This window comes from Chanos chanos, chromosome 1 (assembly GCF_902362185.1).
Source record: "Chanos chanos chromosome 1, fChaCha1.1, whole genome shotgun sequence".
NCBI lineage: Eukaryota > Metazoa > Chordata > Actinopteri > Gonorynchiformes > Chanidae > Chanos > Chanos chanos.
Window position 1 is genome coordinate 7,446,957 of NC_044495.1, and position 27,500 is coordinate 7,474,456.

Sequence of the window (27,500 nt, forward strand, 5' to 3'; positions counted from 1 at the left end):
TGCGATTCTGTGTTCAGATGTGGGCACAGGGTGGGACAGGTAGGGTGGGTATTTTAAAGTTCTTTTGTGTCATAAACTTGTTGTCGCAATGCCTTGTAGCGGAAGGCACATGGATTTTGACAAAGGCTTTTGTGTGACACACAGCAAAACTAACTATGTGGGGTCGTGGTGTGTACTTCTAATATGTGTTTTTACGTGATAACTGTATGGAAATACTCGGCGATATATATTGTTTAAAATCAGTTATTTTAAATTTTCCTGTAAATGAACATGTTTGACTTATGGAAAAGTGAAGCGACTGTCAGTCATGATGACTGTTTTCCACTTGATTCAGTTATGTTCAGACTGCATGCGTGCTGTCTTTCACCATGCTTTGGTGAGGGCGGCAGAAACAGAACGGGACATAAGCTATCCAAAACCAATGAGGATGTAGGTGTTGCTGTAGTGCTGGAAGTGGGCTGTACCGTTTCCCTACGTAACGACTGTGGGAAGATCTATACTGCTCTCAAGTCACTGTGCCTCTAACATTTCCTCACTTTGCTCAAGCCGTCGCGCAACATCCCCTCCGGTGACTACGCACACATTTGCTCGGACGCATTCGCAAAACTTGAGTCTGAGAACTTGCATGTTGACGATTTGTGGATATCCACCATAATGCTCAGTGCAGTTAAAATGGAGGGCCACGAAACTCCCGACTGGAGCAGCTATTACAATGATGCACAAGAGGTTAGTGTCAAATGTAGTCTTTTTTTTTTGTCAAGGCACATTGTTGTTACCAGAAAAGTGAGAGGAGACTACCTGCAAAAATCGTGGTAAAAGTGTCGTGGTAAAAACGTGAAACTTTGAACAACCAAGCCTCATATGCTATAGTATCTTGTCTCAGTAGTATAGATATAGGAAAATATTTTTTCAATTGAGCACAATCAGAATAAAAGCCAACTTGATATCATACCCGCTTGGTGGCAGCAGTGATCCCGTCCTATGTGGAGTGACTGGTCGGTAGACAGAGAATGAGCTTGTTTTTAGCGGTGACTCAAGATTATGGAGAATTATTCAACTGCTTAATGTTTTATCATTTTAAAATAAAGCATTAGTACTTTTCAGATTTACATGTAAGAGTTAAGGACCCTTCGCCATGTGCTTTACGCCTTGCTGGGTCCTGTATAAATTCATTTTCTGTCCATCGGGTCAAATATGACAGGTCTATCTATCCGATATACTAATGGATTTGAAAATAATGCTTTAATGACGCTTGACATAGTTTTGAAATGATTAATATCAGGGAGAGCTTTAAGAAACTCCCGTCATGTCAACAGCGGTATAGTTTCACAAGAGTTTTTGCATAACAACGAACAGAAAAATAGACAGCCCATAATTTATCTGGACCAAACGTGGAAAGATGGGGTTTTATTTCACTGGCCAGTACTGCACATCGTTTGAATCCAAAGATTGAAATTATCCTTGAAATATTACACTTTACACATTTCGAACTGCTTTTGAGGGCAACTTAAACTAAACATCTTTTTACAGTCATGAGCATATACTCTATTCAATGTAAATATTTCCTTCATAGAAACGGATTAAATGAGAAACAAATGACATTTAATATCAAGAAGTTCAATTATCAATTTGATCTTTTTACGCACACGTAATTTTTTGCTAAGAAACGAAATAATGTAGAATTTTTCATGCGAGAATGAGACCTGTGACACTTTGTTTTTATTGTGATTTCAGGTATATTCACCAATGGCAAACAGCACTATGAACGCAGGACTGAGTTCCATGAACACAATGAACAGTTACATGGGCATGTCCACAAGTGGAAATATGACATCCAGTTCTTTTAATATGTCCTACGCGAATCCTGCTCTAGGAGCTGGACTTAGCCCCGGGACTATGGCAGGGATGCCACCGAGCGCTCCTGGCGCCATGAACGGAATGGGTGGTGGAGTGTCGTCCATGGGCACTGCTCTCAGCCCCACAAACATGAACGCAATTTCGGCTCAACAAGCCTCCATGAACGCACTGAACCCTTACTCGAGTATGAGTCCCACGCTGAGTTCTATGACATATGCTCAGCCTAATCTGAACAGGGCACGGGACAATAAAACTTTCAGGAGAAGTTACCCGCATGCTAAGCCCCCGTATTCTTACATATCGCTTATTACCATGGCTATCCAGCAGTCACCGAGCAAAATGCTCACGCTGAGCGAGATCTATCAATGGATAATGGACCTGTTCCCTTACTACCGTCAAAACCAACAGAGGTGGCAGAACTCCATCAGACATTCGTTGTCTTTCAACGATTGTTTCGTCAAAGTTTCCAGGTCACCTGATAAACCAGGTAAAGGCTCTTACTGGACCCTGCACCCGGATTCTGGAAATATGTTTGAGAACGGTTGTTACCTTCGCAGACAGAAGCGCTTCAAATGTGAGAAAAAGTTGTCAACGAGCAAAAACTCTGAGGGAAGGAAAGATCAAACGGGTGGGTCGGGGTCGCCTTCTAACGATACCTCCAGCACCAAGAGCGGGCATATGGAGTCGAACTCAATTTCCACCAACCAGTCATCAAGCCCACATAACTTGGATCATAGGAGCGGTACCACCAACTCTGAACTAAAGAGCGGCGGCCCTCAGATCCACCCCGTGACTGGCTCGGCCACATCTCTCTCCTCTATTCCTTTGGCCCCGCACTCGATGGCCCACGAATCTCAGCTGCATCTAAAGGGAGACCCCCATTATTCTTTCAACCACCCGTTTTCCATCAATAATTTGATGTCCTCCTCAGAGCAACAACACAAACTGGACTTGAAAGCCTACGAACAAGCTTTGCAATATTCATCCTACGGCTCAGGTATGTCTTCCAGTCTGCCACTCGGCAGCGCTTCCATGGCGGGAAGAACCGGCATGGACACCTCAGCAATAGAGGCGTCTTACTATCAAGGTGTGTATTCGAGACCGGTTCTCAATACGTCTTAGTATCTTCTCATTTTTTTCTGAGCTCGAAAGTGGCCGAAAGGAAATGTTATTTTATTTTATTTTTTTTGCATGCACTTGGTGCATAAAAGACTGTTACTTTAAAATATACGAATGTGTATGTGTATAATAAAATATTGTAAAGTGTTCCCATGAATGATTGTATATCCCAGTTATAAATCATTGCTAGTGTATTTAAAAAAAAAACAAAACGATTTTGAGCTTGTAAAATAATGTTGTGTTCCCTTAAACGTATAACCCCCCCCCCCCCCCCCCCCCAACCATGAATATGCCCATGTGTTACAATGTGCATGAATGAAGGTCAATATGGTCTTGTGGAACGCGTGTTGCAGGAGAAATCTAAGCACCTGTCTTTTACAGATGTTCACGGTTGTTGTCATTTTTTTCCCATTGCTTTGGTTTTATTTACCTCGTTTTTTGACAAAAAGATAAAAAAATAATCAAATCTCAACCTTGTACTGAAATAAGTTAATCAAGCTTGGAGATGCATTATAAATAAAATATGTATTTCTTAATCAAGAAAAAAAGGTTTCAGTGTCTTTTGAACACATTTGTATGCATGCCAGTTACGCTAGAGGAGAACTTTCGTTCAATTTCAAATATTAATCTCAGATATTAAAGTTCTCATTACAATCATTATTTAGACATTTTAAAAGCAAAATATCTACAGCGTGTGCATATTGGTAGTTTTTTTAATTTTAATATCCTTAAACTTTTTCAGTAAATGTTTTATAACCTGATGTGTTAGTATACACCCCTTGTGCACATTTGTTTCATTTATGAGATAAGCATTTGTGATGATATATTTTATGAATATACATTTTGTCCACGAATCTACGATGGTTACATAAACCCGTTAGGCCCGTAGCAATCAGTTTATCATGAGGAAGTTGAAGGATTTATTGTTCATTTGGGCTTACGTATATTACGTATTTACGACAAGACTAAAGTTAAACTGTAACGTTATGTTATTTTTTTTTATTGGAATTTAGATAAAATTTCTGAGAGGCATTGATATAAAAAAACTACAGCAAAAAAAGTGACCGCGGCATGGTCCCGATGCTTTAAAAAAAGATTTTTATTTATTTGTTTGTTTTAATTTAATTTATTTTGAAATCAAGGCTTCTCTAACGCCAAGCCAAACAAGCAGGAGTGCCAGTCCGGGTCGCTTCGTTGGTAGAAGACCAAGAGAAAATCCAAGTCTAACAAAAATGCAGCCTCAAAGCCCTGCGTCATAAAAGATCCGATCGCATTTTAAATGGGATTTTTAACAATATCATAGGGAGGCCAAAGCATCTTTTTGTTAACCGTAACCTACATGAAGGGCCCATGAACCTGAACAGATTTTACTTTGATCATGGTGTTTTGTAGACACACATTTTGGCTGACTAACCGTGAAATTCGTTTAATTATCGTGTAATTCCCCCCCGATGCGTAAATAAAATGGAGAATTGAGTTGAGCGTCGTGAAATCGTTATTGACAACCGTGCCATAATCTGATATCTACTACACCGTAATGCGGATTATATCTCTTTATTTACACCTTTCATATTTTGTCCATTTTTTCCACTGAAATTATACCGCTGATAAAATCACAGAAAGCGAATAATTATGATTTATTCGCCGATTAATCCTAAACATAGGGGTACTAGACAGCCATATTATTGGCATTGGGAGTAGAGAGGCATCTAAAATACGAATTCTAAATAACAGTTGCTTAGTTAAGAAATGTGTGCAGAAAAAGAAAATAACTAAAATAGGATTTTGCAATGAATAAAGGGAAGATATCTGTCTCTGTTAAGGGCGCTTAAACCATGCAGAGGGTCTAAATAATTTTGTTGTCTCATCATTGTAGATGATTATATATATATATATATATATATATATATGTATATATATATTGTTCGATGGATATGATTTCCGAAATAATTAACATATTCTTTTGATTGACGCATAATCTAATAATAAGCGCAAAAAATAAAAAAAAATTAGACACCTACTGACTGTATAATTATTATACATTTCCGTTGAGGCTAATTTGTTCGCGTCAGCTCTTACAGGTTTATAAAAAAATATTTCAGATTTACGCAATCAGCGTGCGAGCAGTGTTATGTCAAGATCAATAAATCATACACAGAAGTAGAAGACAAGTAGAAATGAAAAGCTGTTATAGCCCACTTATTTTGATTGTATGGGGTCATTTGATGATATTTTGCAGATTATGTTCTATTTGCTACAAATCTGGCTTTATTATATTTGAAGTATAGGCTAATAGTCTAATGAATGCTAGAATTTTTTATGGCTACCTTTTTCAAATTGTGGTAGTTCTTGCTCACGTCCATAAAATGAAAACATAACCTGAATTACCTAAACGAGATTACTGAATGGATATATAACTTTATGTGTAAACAAAGACCTAAAGGGAACGGAGAAGTTGTTTTCAAGCGAAATCTTTGAACTTTGAACACATTATGAGTTTGTACAGCTGTTAAAAAGAGCTTTTCACTGTGGAGCAGTATGGAGACCACCTTCGAAAGTGAAACCACGAAGGAAAAAGCAAATAAGATTCGCTCCATATTTCACTCATGTAATTACGATGTTTCAATAGAATTAATAGCAGTGTGGGTGCTGAAATGAAGTTGCCACTATATTTTCACACATTACGGTATGCCTAAATCATACTGGTCTGGCTGAGTGACTGAAATGATTAAAAGAAATATGGGTTACCTAATTTTTCCCCCTTTTAGTTGCTTCCCACTAGTTCCTCCCATAGTTTTTGGTGACACCAACTTTTAGATACCCGCACTACTGTTCGCATAAACACTGAATCAAGCCAATTACTGTCTGGTTATTATTATTATTATTATTATTATTATTATTATTATTATTATTATCATTATTTCGTTAAATTATAGTTCCTCATTTCCTGCCTCTTGCATATTCAAATCAGCTCAGCGAAATCGACCAACCTTTATTAATGCGTAACATATGTTATCAGCGGGCAGTGTCCAGCTTGGAGATTTCAGTAGTGCCTTGTTTTCCAACTTATATGGCATTTCTCGTTACCCCATCAAAAGCCGAGGCGCTTTCTTCAGCCTTATGGACAAAAATTTCGACAACAATGCTCGAGCCCCTTTACTTCAAAAGCGGCCATCAGCAAGCCTACCCGTAGACCTTTCTTCTCTGTCTTTTCATTCTTAGTTTAGAAAGCCACTACAGGGCCAAGGCGCTTCTAATACCTTTTGATGGGGATTGAATTAATTATCTCCAATAACACAATTGTGCTTGGCCAACGAAAAGAGCAAAGCAGTACCCCTTCAGACTCACACACGAAAGAAAGGGGCTTTCAAAGGCCGAGGGAGAAGAGGGAGAGATCTCTATCCGAAATCTGCTTTAGAAGCAGCTGGTTTTCCATTAAAAATGATACGGAAGAAGTTTATTAGGGCTTTGTGCCCTCCTAATATGCATAGACCATGTCAGGTTGGTGGTCTCTCCGCTCGTCTCCTTGTACTCCATGTTTTGTGTCTTCATTAATTCATCTGAAATACACAGGCCAGAGGAGAAATTAGCAGTCGGGCTGTTGTTCTATCATTATATGGGGCAACCGAATTGCTTCTAAAAAGCCAGCAGGAGGAACTAAGAGGATTCATATCTGTATTTAGTACATTACAGTTTGGGAGGAATTAAGCTTGACTACCTTGGCTTTCTTGAAAAAAAAAATATAAAGAGTATTTCAAATCGATAATACACACATATATATTTTGTTTGTTTTGTTTAAAAAAATAAAGGAAACAGACAAGATAAGGCGGGAACGCGCCTCAGAATCTGGGACTTGCGGATATCTTTTCTGTTCAACAACGATCTAAACTTCACTGGATTTGGCATTTTGGCTTTAACACGTTGTAACATCAATAATATATAATGCTTTGAGATTAAAAATATGTTAACCTAGTACATCAATGTAAGGATAGAGAGCAGTAGAATAATTCTACTACTTCAATCAGTGCTTGAAACAGAAAATATTTTAATCTGAAGCAAAATTTGCAATAGTTTTTAACACATAATTTCTGTTGATCGCAAGGAACGTTTTCGGACCAGTAATTGTTTTAAAACTGTTTTAAAAAGTATTTGATCGTTGCCTAAGGAAAATGTTTGATGGAAAAAATGGGGGCAAAGACAAAATGAAGGGGACGGCTTGAAATATTTGGTGTCGTTATAGCAACAGGATCAGACACGCTTTTCTCTGAGGGTCATTCAACACTGGGCTGCAGAAACACGTTTTTAATTAAAGCGTATAAAAAGTTGTTTTGTAGTCTTGTCATCGTGCGAGCAGTTTCAAAAACGGATAACCAGGACTGGATCTCCTAGGTTTTAGTGCCCCACTGAATTTAGACGAGAGCCTCCTAGACACGTTGGGGTAGTGATGTCCTTTTCAGGGGCAAAAAAAAAAAAAGAGAAAAAATCCACAAACTTCGGCTACGCGATTGCACGCACAGACCATGGCCACTCAACACAAAAGAAATCAAATCAGGGTTTTTTTGCAATAGCATTGGTTTGAAACATTAAATCTTGTTCCACATAAAACTGAACAAAGTTACTTTACTTTTATTTCAAAGACCAGAGGAGATCAGATTCGCTTTGCGCGGTGCAATGTGGGAGCACGTAATCTGCGCGATCTCTACGGATACCAAAGGAAGGTGAAATCGACAAGCCAGTCATATAGTGTTGAGCATTATTTCACGGGGAGGGGATCTCGGTACCACAGCCCACCTAAACAGCTCCTCCTTTCTTTATTCAGTGACCTACTGCAACGGTGCATCTAACATATTTCTGAGTACATAATCGATTACGTTCAGAAACACGAGTCACTATACTACCCTGCTCGAGCGAAGGACACTGGAGCGAGGAAGACAGGACTCAGGAGGGTCAAAGCCATCAATATGAGAAAAGGAAACGTAAACGATGCGAATATAATTGTTTGGTATATATAGTCTTCAGTAAAGGTCGTCTGATCTCTTTGGCCTTCTTATGTTTGTAAATTATCAGCATGCAAAGCGGCAGAAAAGAGGAGTGCGTGGGGAGAAGGCTTCTAAGAAAAAAAAAAGCGCACGTCAAATCTGGCTAAAATGTAATAAAGTCAAAAAAAAAAAAAAAGCCATCGCAATTCAAAGTGCATGAATTTTGATGTACAACAGTCGAATCAGAACTTGTGAACTGTGCTCGAGCGAGAAGCATATTACCATATGAACTGATCATTTGACTGATGGCAATAATTAATCAGACGGTGATTACGTATTCCGAAACCTAATTTTGTACATAAACAATTATACCGGCGTAGTATAATATTAATAAATAAATTCATCCAGCGAGACAGCAGTAAGGGAGCTCAGAATATGGCTCAAAAGTCTTCTAAGACTTCTAAAAACAGGTAGACCTTTCCCGAGTGGCTAAGAACATAATCAAATAGCCTAAGTATTGTGTAATTGAGGCAAATGTATCGAACAGATTTTACCCAGCTAATATTAGAAGTTTTAAACAAAATTCTCCCCTCCAAAATACTTTCCAAACAGGCACATTTTAAGAACCGTACCTCAGATAAATAGAGGCAGTCACACAGACATGGCTGTCTCCAGTTAGATGTCAATATCTTCCCATAGTGAGATGTCAGTTGAACAAGTGAAATGAAATGTCAGTTTCTACTCTATATTCTATGTGAAATTCTACTCAAGTGAAGACAGTTACAAAGAGTGTGATTACTGATAAAACATTAAGCTGTTTCATTAGGTTTTATTCAGCACCAAGTATAGAAAATTTCATGTAAACATAAGAGTGAAAATACATGTTGGTTTAATTTCAAAATGCTCTCATCTTCAAATACATGTGTTCAATTGACTGACTCGCTGATTTATGAAAATACACAGAACTTCGTGAAATATTATTTAAGAACATTGATAAACTGACTTAATTATTACCCAACATCAGTGAATACTGACTGAAGACCATTTTTACATTAGGAGCCAGTTCTGTCTTTCAGCTTGTGTGAGATCTCTGTGAGATAGTTAATCTAAACATAAAAGCTGAATGACAACACAATAATTGAGGTTCACTGGTCCAGCCCAGGACTCAGTAAATATCCAATGACTATGGTCATTTGATCTGCAAATCATTTGATGTTGTTTCAAGAGCCACTTTTATCTACGGTGATTCTGGTCAGAGCGTCTCAAAGCACTACTATCACACAACGCGAGTGTGATCATTCAAATGATAGTGTACAGAATACTTTTCCTTGTCTCATCAGACAAACACATCAACACCATCGTTGCTGATAAAACTCAATAAAGAAAATCAAATTACAGACAGTGATTTCGTCAGAGGAAGGAATTTAAGATATAGAGCTGGCGGGAGCGTCGAGCGACTGGTTAAACATTTACGAGTCGGTTTTTTGAGCCCGGGGTTTGGAATGAGGCTTTGAGTGCAGCACTTCTAACAACTGTTTGCCCAGTTCAGGATCCGGGCTGTTTGTTCAGTGTTAAACGCTCCAGCCTGGTCACCAGATGTGTCCGTTTGGTTGGATCGCTCAGTCAGTCAAATTACCGTCCGGACGCTACCCGTGCCCACCTTCTTCCTCAGGACCTCCACCAGTCGCTCCAACCTGAGGAGAGCCAGAGAGAGAGAGAGAGAGAGAGAGAGCAAGAGAAAGAGAGAGGGAAAGAGGGAGGAAGGGAAAAAGAGTGAGAGAGCGAGAAAGAATGCTGGCATTCTGACGGGCCACAGGGGCACATTTGTAGGCAGACTGAGGATGTAGACATGTCTTAAAGTGGGCGAGACACCATCCATTCTAAACCTGATGTTCAAACCCTTAAAATATCCACTCCTTTTTTTTTTTTTCCTTTTCCAGGTTAAACAGAGTGTTGTGTTTTGTGTCATGTGGAGAGGGGCAGGGTGAAAACGTGTGTTCTTCGTAAGGGTGCAGAGCGGAGAATGAGGTCTGTGACATGGTCAAGTGATGAGACAGGCAGAATGTGTGTGTGTGTGTGTTTTTTTTTTTTTGTTTTTGGTGAAAAGGGCCAGAGAAGGAAGAGAGGGGGAAGGAATGTCTTTTCTTACAGACAATCTAATGTCTACAAAAAACAAGACGAAGGAAAAGAAACATTTACACTCAAAATGACAGAGTGTACAGAGTACAGCGGCAAAAATGTAATGTATAATAATATTAATAACACTACTACTACTACTATTACTACTACTACTAACAATAATAACGATATGTAAGTGTTAATATCTTTATAGTCTCATTCATATGAACTACACGACTCACCTTTTTGGTGATTTTATTTTTAAAATAGCACCCTATTCTACACTAAACTGACATATTACAATAAATGTCAAAATTTCATAAGAGGAGTGGATTTTAAAGCAGAGCTGTCTTCACGAAGCAGAAAGCGGTTTTCGAAAACAAGTGGAAAATTATGACTATGACTGCAACATTTCCAAAAGGTGATCATAATTACAAAATGTGTTTTTAGAGATATGTCAACCATTTGTACAACACCCAGGAATATCATTTCTTCAGTACTCAGACTGCACAGTTGTGTGAAAATATATATATTTATTACACCATCTCATTTACATTCTCAGGACTGGACTGTGATCTGTATTTTACATTCTCAGGATTAGACTGTGTTCTGTATTTCACATTCTCAGGACTGGACTGTGTTCTGTATTTTACATTCTCAGGACTGGACTGTGTTCTGTATTTTACATTCTCAGGACTGGACTGTGTTCTGTATTTTACATTCTCAGGACTGGACTGTGTTCTGTATTTTATTTTCTCAGGACTGGACTGTGTTCTGTATTTTACATTCTCAGGACTGGACTGTGTTCTGTATTTTATTTTCTCAGGACTGGACTGTGTTCTGTATTTTATTTTCTCAGGACTGGACTGTGTTCTGTATTTTACATTCTCAGGACTGGACTGTGTTCTGTATTTTATTTTCTCAGGACTGGACTGTGTTCTGTATTTTATTTTCTCAGGACTGGACTGTGTTCTGTATTTTACATTCTCAGGACTAGACTGTGTTCTGTATTTTACATTCTCAGGATTAGACTGTGTTCTGTATTTTACATTCTCAGGACTAGACTGTGTTCTGTATTTTACATTCTCAGGATTAGACTGTGTTCTGTATTTTACATTCTCAGGACTGGACTGTGTTCTGTATTTTATTTTCTCAGGACTGGACTGTGTTCTGTATTTTACATTCTCAGGACTAGACTGTGTTCTGTATTTTATTTTCTCAGGACTAGACCATGTTCTGTATTTTACATTCTCAGGACTGGACTGTGTTCTGTATTTTACATTCTCAGGACTGGACTGTGTTCTGTATTTTACATTCTCAGGACTGGACTGTGTTCTGTATTTTATTTTCTCAGGACTGGACTGTGTTCTGTATTTTACATTCTCAGGACTGGACTGTGTTCTGTATTTTACATTGTCAGGACTGGACTGTGTTCTGTATTTTACATTCTCAGGACTGGACTGTGTTCTGTATTTTACATTCTCAGGACTAGACTGTGTTCTGTATTTTACATTCTCAGGACTGGACTGTGTTCTGTATTTTATTTTCTCAGGACTGGACTGTGTTCTGTATTTTACATTGTCAGGACTGGACTGTGTTCTGTATTTTACATTCTCAGGACTAGACTGTGTTCTGTATTTTACATTGTCAGGACTGGACTGTGTTCTGTATTTTACATTGTCAGGACTGGACTGTGTTCTGTATTTTACATTGTCAGGACTGGACTGTGTTCTGTATTTTACATTCTCAGGACTAGACTGTGTTCTGTATTTTACATTGTCAGGACTGGACTGTGTTCTGTATTTTACATTCTCAGGACTGGACTGTGTTCTGTATTTTACATTGTCAGGACTGGACTGTGTTCTGTATTTTATTTTCTCAGGACTGGACTGTCTTCTGTATTTTACATTCTCAGGACTAGACTGTGTTCTGTATTTTACATTGTCAGGACTGGACTGTGTTCTGTATTTTACATTCTCAGGACTGGACTGTGTTCTGTATTTTACATTGTCAGGACTGGACTGTGTTCTGTATTTTACATTCTCAGGACTAGACTGTGTTCTGTATTTTACATTGTCAGGACTGGACTGTGTTCTGTATTTTACATTGTCAGGACTGGACTGTCTTCTGTATTTTACATTCTCAGGACTAGACTGTGTTCTGTATTTTACATTGTCAGGACTGGACTGTGTTCTGTATTTTACATTGTCAGGACTGGACTGTGTTCTGTATTTTACATTCTCAGGACTGGACTGTGTTCTGTATTTTACATTCTCAGGACTGGACTGTGTTCTGTATTTTACATTGTCAGGACTGGACTGTGTTCTGTATTTTATTTTCTCAGGACTGGACTGTGTTCTGTATTTTACATTCTCAGGATTAGACTGTGTTCTGTATTTTACATTCTCAGGATTAGACTGTGTTCTGTATTTTACATTGTCAGGACTGGACTGTGTTCTGTATTTTACATTCTCAGGACTGGACTGTGTTCTGTATTTTACATTCTCAGGACTGGACTGTGTTCTGTATTTTACATTCTCAGGATTAGACTGTGTTCTGTATTTTACATTGTCAGGACTGGACTGTGTTCTGTATTTTACATTCTCAGGACTGGACTGTGTTCTGTATTTTACATTCTCAGGACTGGACTGTGTTCTGTATTTTACATTCTCAGGACTGGACTGTGTTCTGTATTTTACATTGTCAGGACTGGACTGTGTTCTGTATTTTACATTGTCAGGACTGGACTGTCTTCTGTATTTTACATTCTCAGGACTAGACTGTGTTCTGTATTTTACATTGTCAGGACTGGACTGTGTTCTGTATTTTACATTCTCAGGACTGGACTGTGTTCTGTATTTTACATTCTCAGGACTGGACTGTGTTCTGTATTTTACATTCTCAGGATTAGACTGTGTTCTGTATTTTATTTTCTCAGGACTGGACTGTGTTCTGTATTTTACATTCTCAGGACTGGACTGTGTTCTGTATTTTACATTGTCAGGACTGGACTGTGTTCTGTATTTTACATTCTCAGGACTAGACTGTGTTCTGTATTTTACATTGTCAGGACTGGACTGTGTTCTGTATTTTACATTGTCAGGACTGGACTGTCTTCTGTATTTTACATTCTCAGGACTAGACTGTGTTCTGTATTTTACATTGTCAGGACTGGACTGTGTTCTGTATTTTACATTCTCAGGACTGGACTGTGTTCTGTATTTTACATTCTCAGGACTGGACTGTGTTCTGTATTTTACATTCTCAGGATTAGACTGTGTTCTGTATTTTATTTTCTCAGGACTAGACTGTGTTCTGTATTTTACATTCTCAGGACTGGACTGTGTTCTGTATTTTATTTTCTCAGGACTGGACTGTGTTCTGTATTTTATTTTCTCAGGACTGGACTGTGTTCTGTATTTCACATTCTCAGGACTAGACTGTGTTCTGTATTTTACATTCTCAGGACTAGACTGTGTTCTGTATTTTATTTTCTCAGGACTAGACTGTGTTCTGTATTTTACATTCTCAGGACTGGACTGTGTTCTGTATTTTATTTTCTCAGGACTGGACTGTGTTCTGTATTTCACATTCTCAGGACTAGACTGTGTTCTGTATTTCACATTCTCAGGACTGGACTGTGTTCTGTATTTTACATTCTCAGGACTGGACTGTGTTCTGTATTTTACATTCTCAGGACTGGACTGTGTTCTGTATTTTACATTCTCAAGCCTGGACTGTGTTCTGTATTTTATTTTCTCAGGACTGGACTGTGTTCTGTATTTTATTTTCTCAGGACTGGACTGTGTTCTGTATTTTACATTCTCAGGACTGGACTGTGTTCTGTATTTTATTTTCTCAGGACTGGACTGTGTTCTGTATTTTACATTCTCAGGACTGGACTGTGTTCTGTATTTTACATTCTCAAGCCTGGACTGTGTTCTGTATTTTACATTCTCAAGCCTGGACTGTGTTCTGTATTTTACATTCTCAAGCCTGGACTGTGTTCTGTATTTTACAATCTCAGGACTGGACTGTGTTCTGTATTTTATTTTCTCAGGACTGGACTGTGTTCTGTATTTTACATTCTCAGGACTAGACTGTGATCTGTATTTTACATTCTCAGGACTGGACTGTGTTCTGTATTTCACATTCTCAGGACTAGACTGTGTTCTGTATTTTATTTTCTCAGGACTGGACTGTGTTCTGTATTTTATTTTCTCAGGACTGGACTGTGTTCTGTATTTTACATTCTCAGGACTGGACTGTGTTCTGTATTTTATTTTCTCAGGACAGGACTGTGTTCTGTATTGTGGAATCCCTTTTTTTTTCTTGTCCAGGTTTCAGTCTTTTGTTTGTGTATTCTTCTAAAACAAAATATTCTCCGGCAGAAAAGCACAGCTGGTCAAAATCTGCCCTCTTCCAGAATTCACAGTCTCAAGATGAAAGTCCAACAGGTCACAAAAAAATACTCCATGCTATGAATTACACATATGTTTCCTCAACCCCATTTTTCTTAATTTATTTCGAATTAGAATCATTTTTCAATGTGACGATTAAGAAGAACAAGATGGTAGATATTCATATGTTTTCATTATATTGGGTTATGATGTATGGAGATGCTTTAAAAACCCCAATTATGTGATGAAACAGGACATTGTTAAAGAAAAGAACAGCCAGTGTCCATTAGCACTGTCAAATTTCATATTGCTATGTATTAAAGGTTAATGACAACAGAGCTGCTTAAAACAGAACTTTTATCAACGCTGAAAATGACCCAAACAACAGTGAAATTGTGAAAAAAAAAACTGTTTACAGCCCTTCTGGTGTCTGTCGCAGGCTCTGTGCGTGTGTGTGTGTGTGTGTGTGTGAATGAGCATCTTTGCATGCAGTTTTTGTGGCTTTATCAGACAGCATATGGGAGTGGTCTGACTCCAGAGCTGTTTCCTTAGTGGTCTCCACCTGTTTCTCTGTGCAGGGAGATTTGTGTGAGTCAGCCTGGCCATATGTATTGCCCTGAGTCTGGGTATTCACACACACACACACACACACACACACACACACACACACAGTGCGGCTGAGTGCTGCTAAAGAAGGTGTAACATCAGCCAAAGAGAGACCAGAAAATCAGTGGGTAAGCAGTGGAGAGAAAGAGAAGAAGAAAAAAAGGCGAACTAATATTTAAGAGAGGTCACCGCGGCTAAACGTGCCGGCCTTGCAAACACACGCGCGCGCACACACACACACACACTCGTGCGCACACAAGTAAACACTGACACTAAAACAGAAACACATACAAACACACCACACAGGTTACTCACACTACCCATTTTTCCCTCTCCCCCACACATAAACACACACACATACACCACATACACTCATATATATATATATATATATATATATATATATATATATATATATATATATGTGTGTGTGTGTGTGTGTGTGTGTGTGTGTGTGTGTGTGTGTGTGTATGTATATGTATGTGTATATATATGTATGTGTGTGTGTGTGTGTGTGTGTGTGTATATATATATATATGTAAATTTTTTTTTTTGAGCGATAAATATATTCATTAGCCTCTTTGTCATGTTTGCACAATTAGCAGGTCCTGGATTGTGCTGTGTGATGCCCAAGGTATGCAGTGGGGCTGGATTTGGACATGGCTGTTTACAGAGGGTGGCCAGTAAAACCCAAACATACACGGCGTGAAAGAGCCAGCAACAACACAAATCCTGATTAAGAATTCACAGAGTCGCAAAACCAACAATTACAGCTAGAATAAGACAAAGCAAACAGCAACCTCGCATAAATTCCAAACAACCGCTCATTTTCTACAGCGCTGGAAAACATCAGCGTCTCAACGCTCTGCAGCTCCACTCCACTCTCTCTTTGTGTTTCTAGATACAGTTCAACCCTAAAATGACATAAGAGGACACTCCTTAAATATGCTCTAAAATGAACTACCAGGAAGAAAAAAAAAGCAACACGAGTGAAAAGCGCTAGATGAGAAAAATAGATGGAATGGCTTGTCTGGCTCCCTCCAGCTGATCGTCTGTGCTGTGGGCAGCCGAAAACTGTCAGAACAATGTCTGTGTGGAGGGTAAGTGCTAACAGTGGCAGACCGTGCCAAAAAACCCCGTCACGAGTGCCACAGAGAGCGAGGTGTGATACGAGAGAGAGAGAGAGAGAGAGAGAGACAGAGAGGGAGAGAGAGAGAGAGAGGGAGAGAGAGAGAGAGACGGAGAGGGAGAGAGAGAGAAGGAGAGAGAGACAGAGGGAGCAGCAGTAACCGCAGCCGCGGCTCATTTGTAAGCTGCCCCTGCCAATGAAAAGGGCCTTTGTACGGTTCTCATGGCCAAGTTTGATTCAGCCGGTCATTAGACATTCTGCTCAGCTCTTCCATCAATGGGAGCTGTGGGCCTGGCACTCAGGTGCAACATTCTGGGCTGCCACTCCGCTTCCTCATCCCAGGGTGCCCTGCTGTGGGGCCGCAGAGGCGCTGGTCTCACCCCTGCATTCTTCTCACCGCCGTGCGACGTGGTCTGCGTCACAGACCCTATCCAGAGCCCTCACAGGCCCCCCCCCCCCCCCCCCCCCCCCACCACCGGGGACCCGCTGACCGGGGCAGCCCAGCGGAGTGTCAGCTAGCGGTCAGGTGTGAGCGGTTCTGATCCCCTCGCCGACCTTGCCCCGTTTCTTACTACTGCTGCTGCCACCCCCCCCAGTACACATACACATACACACACACACACACACACACACACACACGCAAACCAAACCAAACTCACCATCATCCACACTACACTACTCCTCCCAGCTCCCCCCTTGGACACCCCCCCCCCCCCCCAAAAAAAAACCCTGTTAGGCCCCTTCCCAGGCAAAACTGTGAGAAAAGAAGATCTCAGCCAAATGCATGGATGGCAGTTACACTGGATCAGAGATGGATGGAGTTAGAGGACTTGTGCTTGGCTTTGTATCAAGACGATTAAAAGAAAAAAGAAAAAAAAAAAGTGTAACGGTTCTCAGAAACCGAAGTTTCCACTGCTTTGCGATGACAAAACAGCTGAAGGGTTTTTTTTTTGTTGTTGTTGTTTTTTTTTTTTTGGTCACGAGCAGTCTGGGTCAGTGTGCAGAGGTGAGATAGACTGACTCCTCATCGGTCCTGTCATTACTGAGGTGTCAGAAGACAGCAGTAAATCTCATTCCCCCCTAAACTGAATATTCTACAGCGCTCAGCGCTCCGTCAGGCCTCTGAATCACTGTGTTAATGCAAACAAACCCACACACACTACTGCACGTACACACACACACACGCGCGCGCGCGCGCACCCCTACGCACGCACGAACACAAACACACACACACACCCACGCACGCACACACAGACACAGAAACAAACACACACACACACACACACACACACAAGCGCGCACGTGCATGCACACAGGCACGCAGGCACACACAGGCACAACCCTCACCTTCCAAACTCTGAGAAAGGAATAACAGGAAAAGAAAACACACATATATGTAACTGTTCCGCCTTCAGAAACATAAACTCAACATGGCGACTATTCAGTCTCAATGTGTTATCATTTATAATCCACATCTGTCAATCCAACTGCTGCTTAATCACAAGTATTAAGTCAGTATCTAACTGGCGCAGCCTAAATAAGCAGTCCAGGCGTCTTTGCAACAGTGTGCACTTGTGAATAGGAGCATGTGTCTATATCACAGAGAAAAAATGAACCAAGTGTGAGATCCATTCCTCACGTCCGAGAGGAAAACCTGACCGATCTTCTCAACTTCTGAAGGCAAATTGACATGTTTCAGTATAGCTCATTTAAATACAATACTAAAGTTCCTTTTCTTTTCTTTTTTGTTTTTTGGAAGTTTTTCCCTGAGCTGATGTTAGTGAGAGGTTTCTCAGTGCACCCCTAGACTCTTCTCTGGATCCCCCCCCCCCTCACCCCCTCTGTTAATTCAGCGTGCAAACAGATCTGCTGGGAGAGCTCTGTTTGCTCTGCCTGGGGAGCCCCCTCTGTGACTGTGGGAGTGTGTTGAGACGAGAGAGAGTGAGAGAGGGAGAGAAAGAAAGAGAGCGAGAGAGAGAGAGAGGGAGAGAGGGAGAGAGGGAGAGCGAGAGAGAGAGAGAGAGAGAGAGAGAGAGATGAGCTCTGGGAAGGTCTCCCAGACAGCCAGTGGTCAGCATGGAGACCAGTAACGGGGCAGTTCTGGGAGTTTGGCACTGGGAGGGGTTGAAGCATTGAGGGGGGGGTATGTGAGTGTTAATGGCAACCCGTATGTGTCTGTCATACCAGAAAACAAACTATTCTGTGCGTGTTGTGTGCACATCCCTATGTGTTTATGACAGTCAGAGTTGTTATTAATGACTGTCACCACTAGAACACTGAGGCTACAGTCGAATTTCAAAACTCTGTGCTGAAGGGGAGAAAAAACTCAAAAAAACAAAAAAACCCCCCCAAAAATCAAGATTTTTCCATCTCCTGTCAGCTGACCATAAAGCTAACAAGGTAGAAGAGCAAACAAGAACCCAGCATTCTCTCACCATTTCTTCCCTGGGCGTGTTAGTCTGCTATAACAGTAATAATAATAATAATAATAATAAAAAAAGGCAGTACTCACTTGTGCACTTTTTCGTTGGCTTCCCTCTCTGCATCCTGAGCGAGTCGGAGCTGGGCCTGAGTGTTCTGGTGTTCGGAGGTCAGGGCCTGGAGTTTGGCCAGGAGAGCCTGGTTCTGGGTGTCCGCGCCTCCTTTTGCCAACGTTGGAGAGCTTGCTTGCTCCTCATGAATGACCTCCTCGCTCGGGCCCCGCTGCTGTCGCTGACTGTGGAGGGAAACAGACAGAGAGAGTGAGGCGAACCACATGAAGGTCACACCAACAGCACAGTTAACAAAAAAGACTGAAGTAAACAGTACTATTTACTAATTAGCACTGCTGAAAATAAAAGACAATCAGAAATGTTTCGCTTCAAGCAGTAGCAGTCTATCCACGGAGCATATCCATAGGGGGATGGATATGTGAATGCATAATTACACAAAACAACACAACAGACATTGTGGTGTGGTGGTGCTTAAAGAAGTTTACTCGAAAGGTGTGTTACAGGAAAAGTTGAGTTTTAAAAACGTTGACGGATATCTCTCAGCGCGAGAGAGAGGGAAAGAGAGGGAAAGAGAAAGGGGGGAGGGAGGGGAGAAATCGCTGATGGCCAAATTTCTTACACAAACATAAAACTTGACCTTGACAGTGAGAGCACGCCACCAGTTTACCTGAAGGTGCCAAATGTTACTCTATATCAACAGTCTGTGCCAACAGACAAGCTTAATATTCAAACGGCACGTCAGTCAGAACAAGAGACAATATCGGGGGCTAATAAAGCTTCAGCGTATTGAGTGGAATACATTAGCTTCCAGCAATGCTCCAGCAGACATCAAAAACTGACAGAGACAGAGAGAGAGAGAGAGTCCGAGAAAGAGCCACAGAGAAAGAGTGAGTCAGAGACAGACAGACAAAGAGAGAGAGAGAGAGACAGACCGACAGAGAGAGAGAGAGAGACAGACTGACAGAGAGAGAGAGACAGACAGACTGACAGAGAGAGACAGACAGACAGAGAGAGAGAGAGAGAGAGAGAGAGAAACAGACAGACAGACAGACAGGGAGAGACAGACAGAGAGAGAGAGCGAGAGAGAGAGAGAGAGAGAGAGAGAGAGAAACAGACAGACAGACAGAGAGCGAGAGAGAGACAGACAGACAGAGAGAGAGAGAGAGAGACTGTCAAGGTGAAAAGCAGACAGGTGTTTTCCAATGAGATGCGAGACACAGTGGTGCAAGAGTAAAGTTAAAAAAACAAAAAAACAAACAAACACCCCCCCCCCCACCCACAACAGATAGAATGAGGGGAGAAAAAACGGTAAACATCAACCCAACTGACACAAGTGCCCCTTGCCTTGTCCTCTCTCTCTCTCTCTCTCTGGGAATGCCTGCCAACGTCCTTTCACCCATTTGGACACAGATCAATCATATGTTAGTACCATCCCAAAGAAAAAAAACAAAACAAACCAAAACAAAACAAGACCCTTTACCTACTCAGTAGATGACACTTAGCTCCTCAGCATCTGACTAAAACCAATAAACTAAAACCAATAAGTCATGTTTTTTTTTTTACAGCACATATGGCCAACCAAAACATGTACATCCGACAGCAGTGTCGTTTTTCAGTATCCCACCTTAGAAAAGATTAACTACTGTGGTCTATTAGATTAAGGTACGGTAAAATTATCCTCATTAAAAATGACCGCAATAGGAACGCTGGTTAATAACCGGGCCAGAGCGACAAAGACGCCCATTCGGTCTCAGATAAAAGAGGGGATAATGACATTTCGCAATGATGTATTGCACCAATAGATTTGGCAGGTAGGCTGAATGCAGGTGAGATCACACGCAGGCGGGAAAAAAAAAAAAAAAGAAGGAAAACAAACATGTCGCCAGGGAACAATATGTGTCTGACAAACAATACATTTAAATAATGTTCAGTTATTAGACGACATTAATGACAATGGCCATTGACCTCCATGTTCCTCATGGTTTTATAGGGTTAGTGAGTCGATACTGACAGAAAAGACCTAGACTGATTGTGACAGGTCTTTGTCCCTGGCTGGCCTGGTCTGCATGCATACATGTGTGTGTGTGTGTGGCAGTGTGTGTGTGTGTGTGTGTGTGTGTTTCGGTCTTAAAGTCATATTACTCATTCGGGCGCTCTGTTCCTTTTTAATTAGTTTCAGCGAGGCTCTCCTGTGTCATGTCTTCTCCGTTTTGAAGCAGTGGGCAATCAATTGGGATGTGATATCGATAGCCAAGGAAGTGATGTAAAGTTGTGTGCTTTGTTTAATTAAATGCAAACATATTGGGTACCAAAGTCCAATGACAGTGACAAACAAGGGCATAGGAGCATTGCCTCTCTGTATGGATTATCTTATCTCACCCCTCCTTCCTTTTCCCCCCTCTCCTCCCCCTCACATCAACACCTCTCTTTTACACTCCCCCCCCCCCTTTCACCTCCTCCCCCTCCATTCCAACCACTCCATTTACAACTTCTTTATGAGAACCAATTAAGACTAGAGAAATAATACCAAAACGGCTGCTGTACGGGTCTGTTTACTGTTACCAGATGCTTCCTCAACGGTGCTGTCGAGAACTGCAAACAAAGCCCACCTCCAAAGGGTGTGGCCTTGTGGTCGACGCTATGGTAACGGGAAGACTGACAGCAGCTATGGCAAGCGTGCGTAAGAGTGCCCGAGTGCAAGTTTTATAACTTGAGCTGGTAAACGAGCATTTTGTGAAGGTTTGATATAAACGTTTTAATCGTGTAAATTTAACGCGAGCGTCTTCTATACCTCCTCCGTGTTTCTCCCACGACCATTTAAAACGTTACAAGTTCAAAACAGCTCAGTATCAGACATTGTGACCATCTACATTTATTCACCAAACAACAAAAAAAAGCTTAAATACAATGATACAAAACACCATTTAAATGGAATTCAAGTCCACGTGGTTTTCTTGCACTTACTCATGGCACTACATTGCAACAGCACAGTGACATCTGAACACAGTGTGCCAGTGCTGAGTTTAACTGTCACTGCTTTCATTTGAAGTTTACCTTTAGTTCTTCGTCTGCTTCTTTATTGTTTATATACTGTCTGTGACTGTGTGTGTGTGTTTGTGTGTGCGTGTGTTTGTGTGTCAGCGTACGTCTGAGGGGGTGCGTGTTGCTCTAGTTTCTGAGAACGGCCCACAGAAAGCAGGTCTGAGCAGCTCGTTTAAACATTAACCCAAACCAGAAGATAACTAATCACAGGGGCCAGGTCCTAACGAACCTGCCCCTCGAACTCTGGAAAAGAGTTAATGTTCAACCAGGCCAGAGGTGCACTATCAGGGAGGATATGTAAAATAACCTTTTAATAGAGACTTATCTCCAGCACTCTCGACAAACACGCAGAGGTCGGAGAGAGACGGGGAGGGAGAGGGAGAGAGAAAGAGAGAGAGATCAGTCTTACAACTCCCAGGTATCCAGGGCAACCTATATTGGACACAACCAATGACCACACCCAATGGTCAGCACCTCCTGATGCCAATAAATCATGTGGAGATGTCTACAGCTCCTGGATAAGCGCCCATGTCGGTTTCACGCCCTCCTCTCCTCTAAAACACAAAAGAGTTCAGTCTCTCTGGCAAGAGCACCTGAGAGTAGAACAAAACAACCTTCGAAAACCGCTCAAGCACCTATGACCGTAACCACATTCTCCGGCTTTTTCATTTCAGCTCCTTTAAGTCCAACGACCTCTAACATCTCTTACCAAACATGAATCCTCGACGTTAACTCTTGACTCTCTGGGTTTAATTGTAATTTCAGGCACACGATTTATGTTTTGCTCCGCTCAAAGAAACCCTGGTTCCGCCCGACGGGCTGTCGCGTGACGCGGGGACAGGAACCAATCTGGGCTGGAGCTCAGTGCGCCGCTGCTGAGCCTTCTGAATTAGTTCCCTGATTTTTTTTTTTTTTTTTTTAGCTCTTCCAATGGAGCTGCGTTGCTGAGAGGGTTTGGAGACAATCCGCAAAATGTATTTGGTAGCGCAGCACGACGAGGGAGGCCGACTCAGACGCCCCAGTTTGCTGACCCCACGGGGCTGTTGGAGTGGAGTGGCAAATCTCGATCTCGTATGTTATCAGGTCACTGCTGCTAATCATTACCTCACTTTGATGAAAAGCTAAAAAGGGTTATCTGATCATTTCAGTCAAATCCAGAGGTGTTTTGAATACTTCGAATAACCCTCGAGAAGCAAAGGAAAACATCACAATAGGTAATAAACTTCCGGGTAGGGTACCTCAAGGAAAGATTAAATGTGTACTTTACAATGATTCATAAACATTTACGACGTTACCTTAACATCACCTTTTTAGTACAAGAAATCTGCATTTATGCCATACCCTCACAACTCCAAAAGGGTGAGAAACACAGAGAGAGAGAGAGAGAGAGAGAGAGAGAGAGAGAGAGAGAGAGAGAGAGAGAGAGAGAGACCAGGCAGTATCTGCTAATGACTATTGAGCTGAAGGTGTTGACGGGCAGGCCGCATTGGTCTCAGCGATAATGAGAATTCTCCGGAGAGTTCCGCGGTGGTATTGGGGATAAGGGTGTTAATATGTGTTCTTCACCAGAGCATTGGCCCTAGTCCTGTGACTCTCTTTCTCAAACAAAGCCCCATCTATCCCTCTGTGCACTGCCCTCAGCCAATCACAACATTCTAAAACAACTTGCCCCACCTAGTAAAATTTCCTCTTTGTTTCTTTACATCTACAGGGTGCCCCTATATGTGAGACACGGTGTGAGGGCCTACAGACATTTTGTCCTTTTTTTTTCATTCCCTTTCTCTGTCTCCCTGTTTCTCTCTCTCTCTCTTTCTTTCTTTCTTTCTTTCTTTCTTCACTAGCTCTGTTGTCTGTCTTTCTTCTGGCTGGGTATGTCTGTTCTCCTGGGGGGTACAATGGAGCAGGCCACGCAATCCTCTGAGCAAACACACACACACACTCTTGGTCATCTTCTGTGCTTTGCAGGGACTAGTGGGTTTCCCTCTTAAGGTCCAGATTCACCGTCCCACTGATAGGGACCAGGACTGGACCGCCCCCCCCCCCCTTCTTTTCTCCCCCCACACAATACAGATTGTTTGTGGGAATACAATGTGTGCCTTTTCCTCGAGGAGGAGCAGGCTGAGGAGAATCCCAGACCCCCCCCTACTCCCCCTCCCTCCACCACCTCCCCACCCTATCTCTCGGGCTCAAACATAGGAGATCTTCCTCAGCAGTCAAACAAAAAACCTTAAAGAGTGCCGATGAGATGCAGATTAAACAAACGGGAGAATCCTTTTAGGAGGATGTAGGTCCAACTGAAACAGGATGTACCTCTCGTCGAACCAGAGCGACTAGTTCAAGAGCCAAACGTGTTTAAACAACATCACGCTTCCCTCCACCAATCAGAAACGAATTAAAAAAAAAAAAAGTTTGTGTTTCTGCTATCTTTTTTCTTTAAGGGAATTCAGATACTTGTTAACACAGGTCTGCACTAAAATGTAACACGGTCCAGTTTTAAAACGGCGTCCAAAACGGCCGTACTTAGTCCTCCCAGCCGTTCCAACTTCCAACTCCTGAAAAAATAATGATCCGTGCCAATTCAAACAAATGAGGTGGAGAGCCTCACCAGCTAGCATGTATACAAAGTGAAGGAAGGAGAGATTGAAGTCAACAGAGGTTGTCTTTCAGACATGCGTCATGCTTCTTCATAATGAATTTTCTTGGCAATATCGTGAACATGTCCTCAACTATTTTTGGGTGCCTTCTTTTTTTTTTTGTCTAGCGAGACAACCAAACCAGCTCAAACAATGCATATGAGACAGCTAGTTTTAAGTGGTTATTATCCGTTTTTAGAAAGGGCTGGTGAGCTGGCTCAATACATGTTTCCCTGCCGGTTTTAATAAGAAGTAGAGTAATGATCTGAGATGCCATGCGGAATCTTTTATTAAGAAGTTAAAATGGGGAACTCGGAATCGCCTGACTGTCAGAGGGAGGGGGGGGGGGAGAGAAAGAGAGAGAGAGAGATGGGGTGGGGCTGGGTCATAGATATGATGTGTGGTTACGGGTATATGTAACTTCCAGTGCAGGGAGTGAATGAGAGGTAACATTCAAAGGATTGCTATAACAGTGTTATTTACATAAGGTCATAACTTCACAGTCTCTTCAAAACTGTTCCAGTATTCTCGGTTCTGTTTAAGATTCTGGAACCAAAAGGGAATAAGTCACAACAGGTCTTTGTTTAAGCACATATTTTAGTCACAACTGTTTTGTATCCGAATGTTTAGTCATGAAGAGATTAAAAAAAACATACAATGAAAGAAAATGAAAAAAGTGCAAAGAGTCTTAGTTTGTCATAAAACCAATATCACTCTGACCAGCACCTCACTGGAGTTATTTTTAAAAGACGACATTTTTAAATTTAAGACAGAGCACAGCAGCAAACAGCCATGATCAATGTGAATGAAATAATCACTGGACTTCGTCGTCAGGCCGGGCCATTCTTTAGCATTCAGTGCTGCAGAGTCATGTCCTCACAAGGGAGCTACATTGTTTTTTGTTTGTTTGTTTGTTTGCCTTTTTAAATATTTATGACATAAATGTAATGGAATAGGCTGACACACAGCATTCAGACAACTTCACAAGAGCGAATGAACATCAGATTTCCAATTAGCATGTACATATTTGCTCTTATATTGACATGGAAGGGCTGATACGTGTATGTGTAAAGCCACGGAGAATTCTGTCGTCTAGATAAGAATGGTCGATCTTATGGCGTCGGGGAAGACCTGATTTTGTTTTGAGCGTACGCGGCTAGGCATTCCGAAGTGGCGTACTCGGCCGGAAGATTGAACCAGCGTGCTAAAAGAGATTTCATTTCACTTATTTTCTTTTTCCAGTCGAGAAGGGGGCGGCTTTCGCGTCCGAGCGCCGGCGCCGCCGCGGCTTCAATCGTAACGCTTTTCTATTTCGCCCTCGCTGAGAGCGCACGGCGTGACCGAAGGTGACGCTCACCTGTGCTGCTTCCGCAGTGTCTGGAGCTCTTCCTCCAGTTTCTGGCTCCACTCCAGGGCTTTATCTCTCTCTCCGTAGGCCGTCTCCAGCTCCTCCTGCACCTCACGACACCCCGAGAAAAGAAGACGGGGGAACAGCCAGTTAGGATACAGATAAAGCTCAAATACATTTCTTTTTCTTCCACCAGCAGACGCTTCTTATTAGTCACCACAACCATGTAATAATGCTTGACTGCAAAGTAACATCGCTTGGTTTTGGTTTAAACAAAAAAAAACTTTTTGTTTCGTTTTGTTTTGTTGAGTTTGATTCTGAAGTGTATAACATTATGCAAGTATTCATGAGGGAACGGTTAAGAATTGTTAAAATTGCCTTCAGTGTTTATATGTGGATTATAGGATCCTTGTGACTAAAACCAAAGTCGACTGAAATCAATGCTAAAACGCTGGGTTTGATGACATCATTCATCTGACATGTCCTTCGCTGAGGTACACTCATTTAGAAAAAGTTGTATGTGGAGAACTCTTGAACCGTTTCTAATTAAGATAATTAATACTAAACCAACTCAATTTTTCTCATGTGGCTACACATCCAGAACACTGTGTTGATATGCTTATCAGTGTGTAATAGCTTGTTGTTATGTTTAGACATGTCACCCGCATCCAGTTCATTAGAGCGAGTGTCCAATTATAAATCAATCTTAGAGTCTGTGATATCATTTTACAGCCATTGTGTTGTGTAATTAGATTACAGTCTCGCTAGCTCCTTATCTCCACAGCCAATAGTAATTACTCAGTGAGGTCACACAGCTGAAAACAGCTATCAATTTTTGATGGTCTGATACCAGACAGGTTCCTGTCTGCGGTCTTCCTCCTATTGCGACCCCTGAAAAGTCCCTCAGAATGCCATGAGAGCTCTTTCCCTCTCTCTCACACAAACACACACACACACACACACACAGACACACAGACACACACAAACAATGGGTTGAAAATTCAAGGGGCAGGACAGGGGTGGGGTGGGGTTCTAATTCACTCCATTGTCTGTCCCTCTCAGCACCTACACAGGGCCAGCGTGTTCAAAGAATGGGCAGTCTGACCTGGGGAGGGAGACGGGGGTGTGTGTGTGTGTGTGGGGGGGGGCAGTCAGCCTGTGCAAACACTCTCCCCTGCCCTCTCTGTGCTTAAACCTGAGCAACAATAAAGCTGCTGCTAATTACCAGCCGTTGAAACAGATGTATTGATCGTCTCGCCCTTTCAACAGCTGGGAAAGAGTGGAGAAAAAAAAAAACAATGGAGGTTGTCTAAACAAACACCACGGCCAGGCCTACTGTAAATGCCTGACAGCTACAGCCTCTACGATAAGAGCATAGGGGAAGAGAGAGAGAGAGGGAGAGAGAGAGAGAGAGAGAGAGAGAGAGAGAGAGAGGGACAGAGGTCACTGAATCTGCTTTGATAAATAAGGAGCGTGGGTCATAACTGAGGGCATCAGGCCTCAGCACTGAATCAGTAAGAGGTTGTGTTATATTTTAAAGGCTTCGGGAAGGTTGGTGTTTTGTGTGGTGTGTGTTCTGTGTGCTGTGTGTGTGTGTGTGTGTGTGAGAGAGAGAGAGAGAGCACACAGAGTTTCAGAGCAGGGCTCTCTTATGGCTCTGAACACGTGAACGGTGTTGACTTTTTTCTGAAGGAGAGTGTTATCGTGATAAGCAGTTTCCTGGAAGACATAAGGTTGACTTGGGATCCTCATTTTACTCTGAGGACTATAGCAGTTG

The 27,500-nt window shown here is 41.7% G+C and overlaps 2 protein-coding genes across 2 annotated transcripts in view; one reads left to right on the forward strand and one right to left on the reverse strand.

The window, feature by feature from the left end:
* The first annotated feature begins 558 nt into the window (after window positions 1–558).
* On the forward strand, window positions 559–3,233 carry foxa1 (forkhead box A1). The gene is made up of 2 exons (XM_030776120.1): window positions 559–726; window positions 1,735–3,233. The coding sequence occupies exons 1-2, from the start codon at window positions 655–657 to the stop codon at window positions 2,977–2,979; spliced, it is 1,317 nt and encodes a 438-aa protein (XP_030631980.1). The 5' UTR covers window positions 559–654; the 3' UTR covers window positions 2,980–3,233.
* A 6,245-nt stretch (window positions 3,234–9,478) lies between these two features.
* mipol1 (mirror-image polydactyly 1) overlaps window positions 9,479–27,500 on the reverse strand; it is a 52,677-nt gene continuing 34,655 nt past the window's right edge. Inside the window, 3 exon segments of the mRNA XM_030787743.1 lie at window positions 9,479–9,649; window positions 18,721–18,924; window positions 25,733–25,833. Of these exon segments, the coding sequence (XP_030643603.1) occupies window positions 9,583–9,649; window positions 18,721–18,924; window positions 25,733–25,833 (372 nt within the window). The 3' untranslated portion in view covers window positions 9,479–9,582.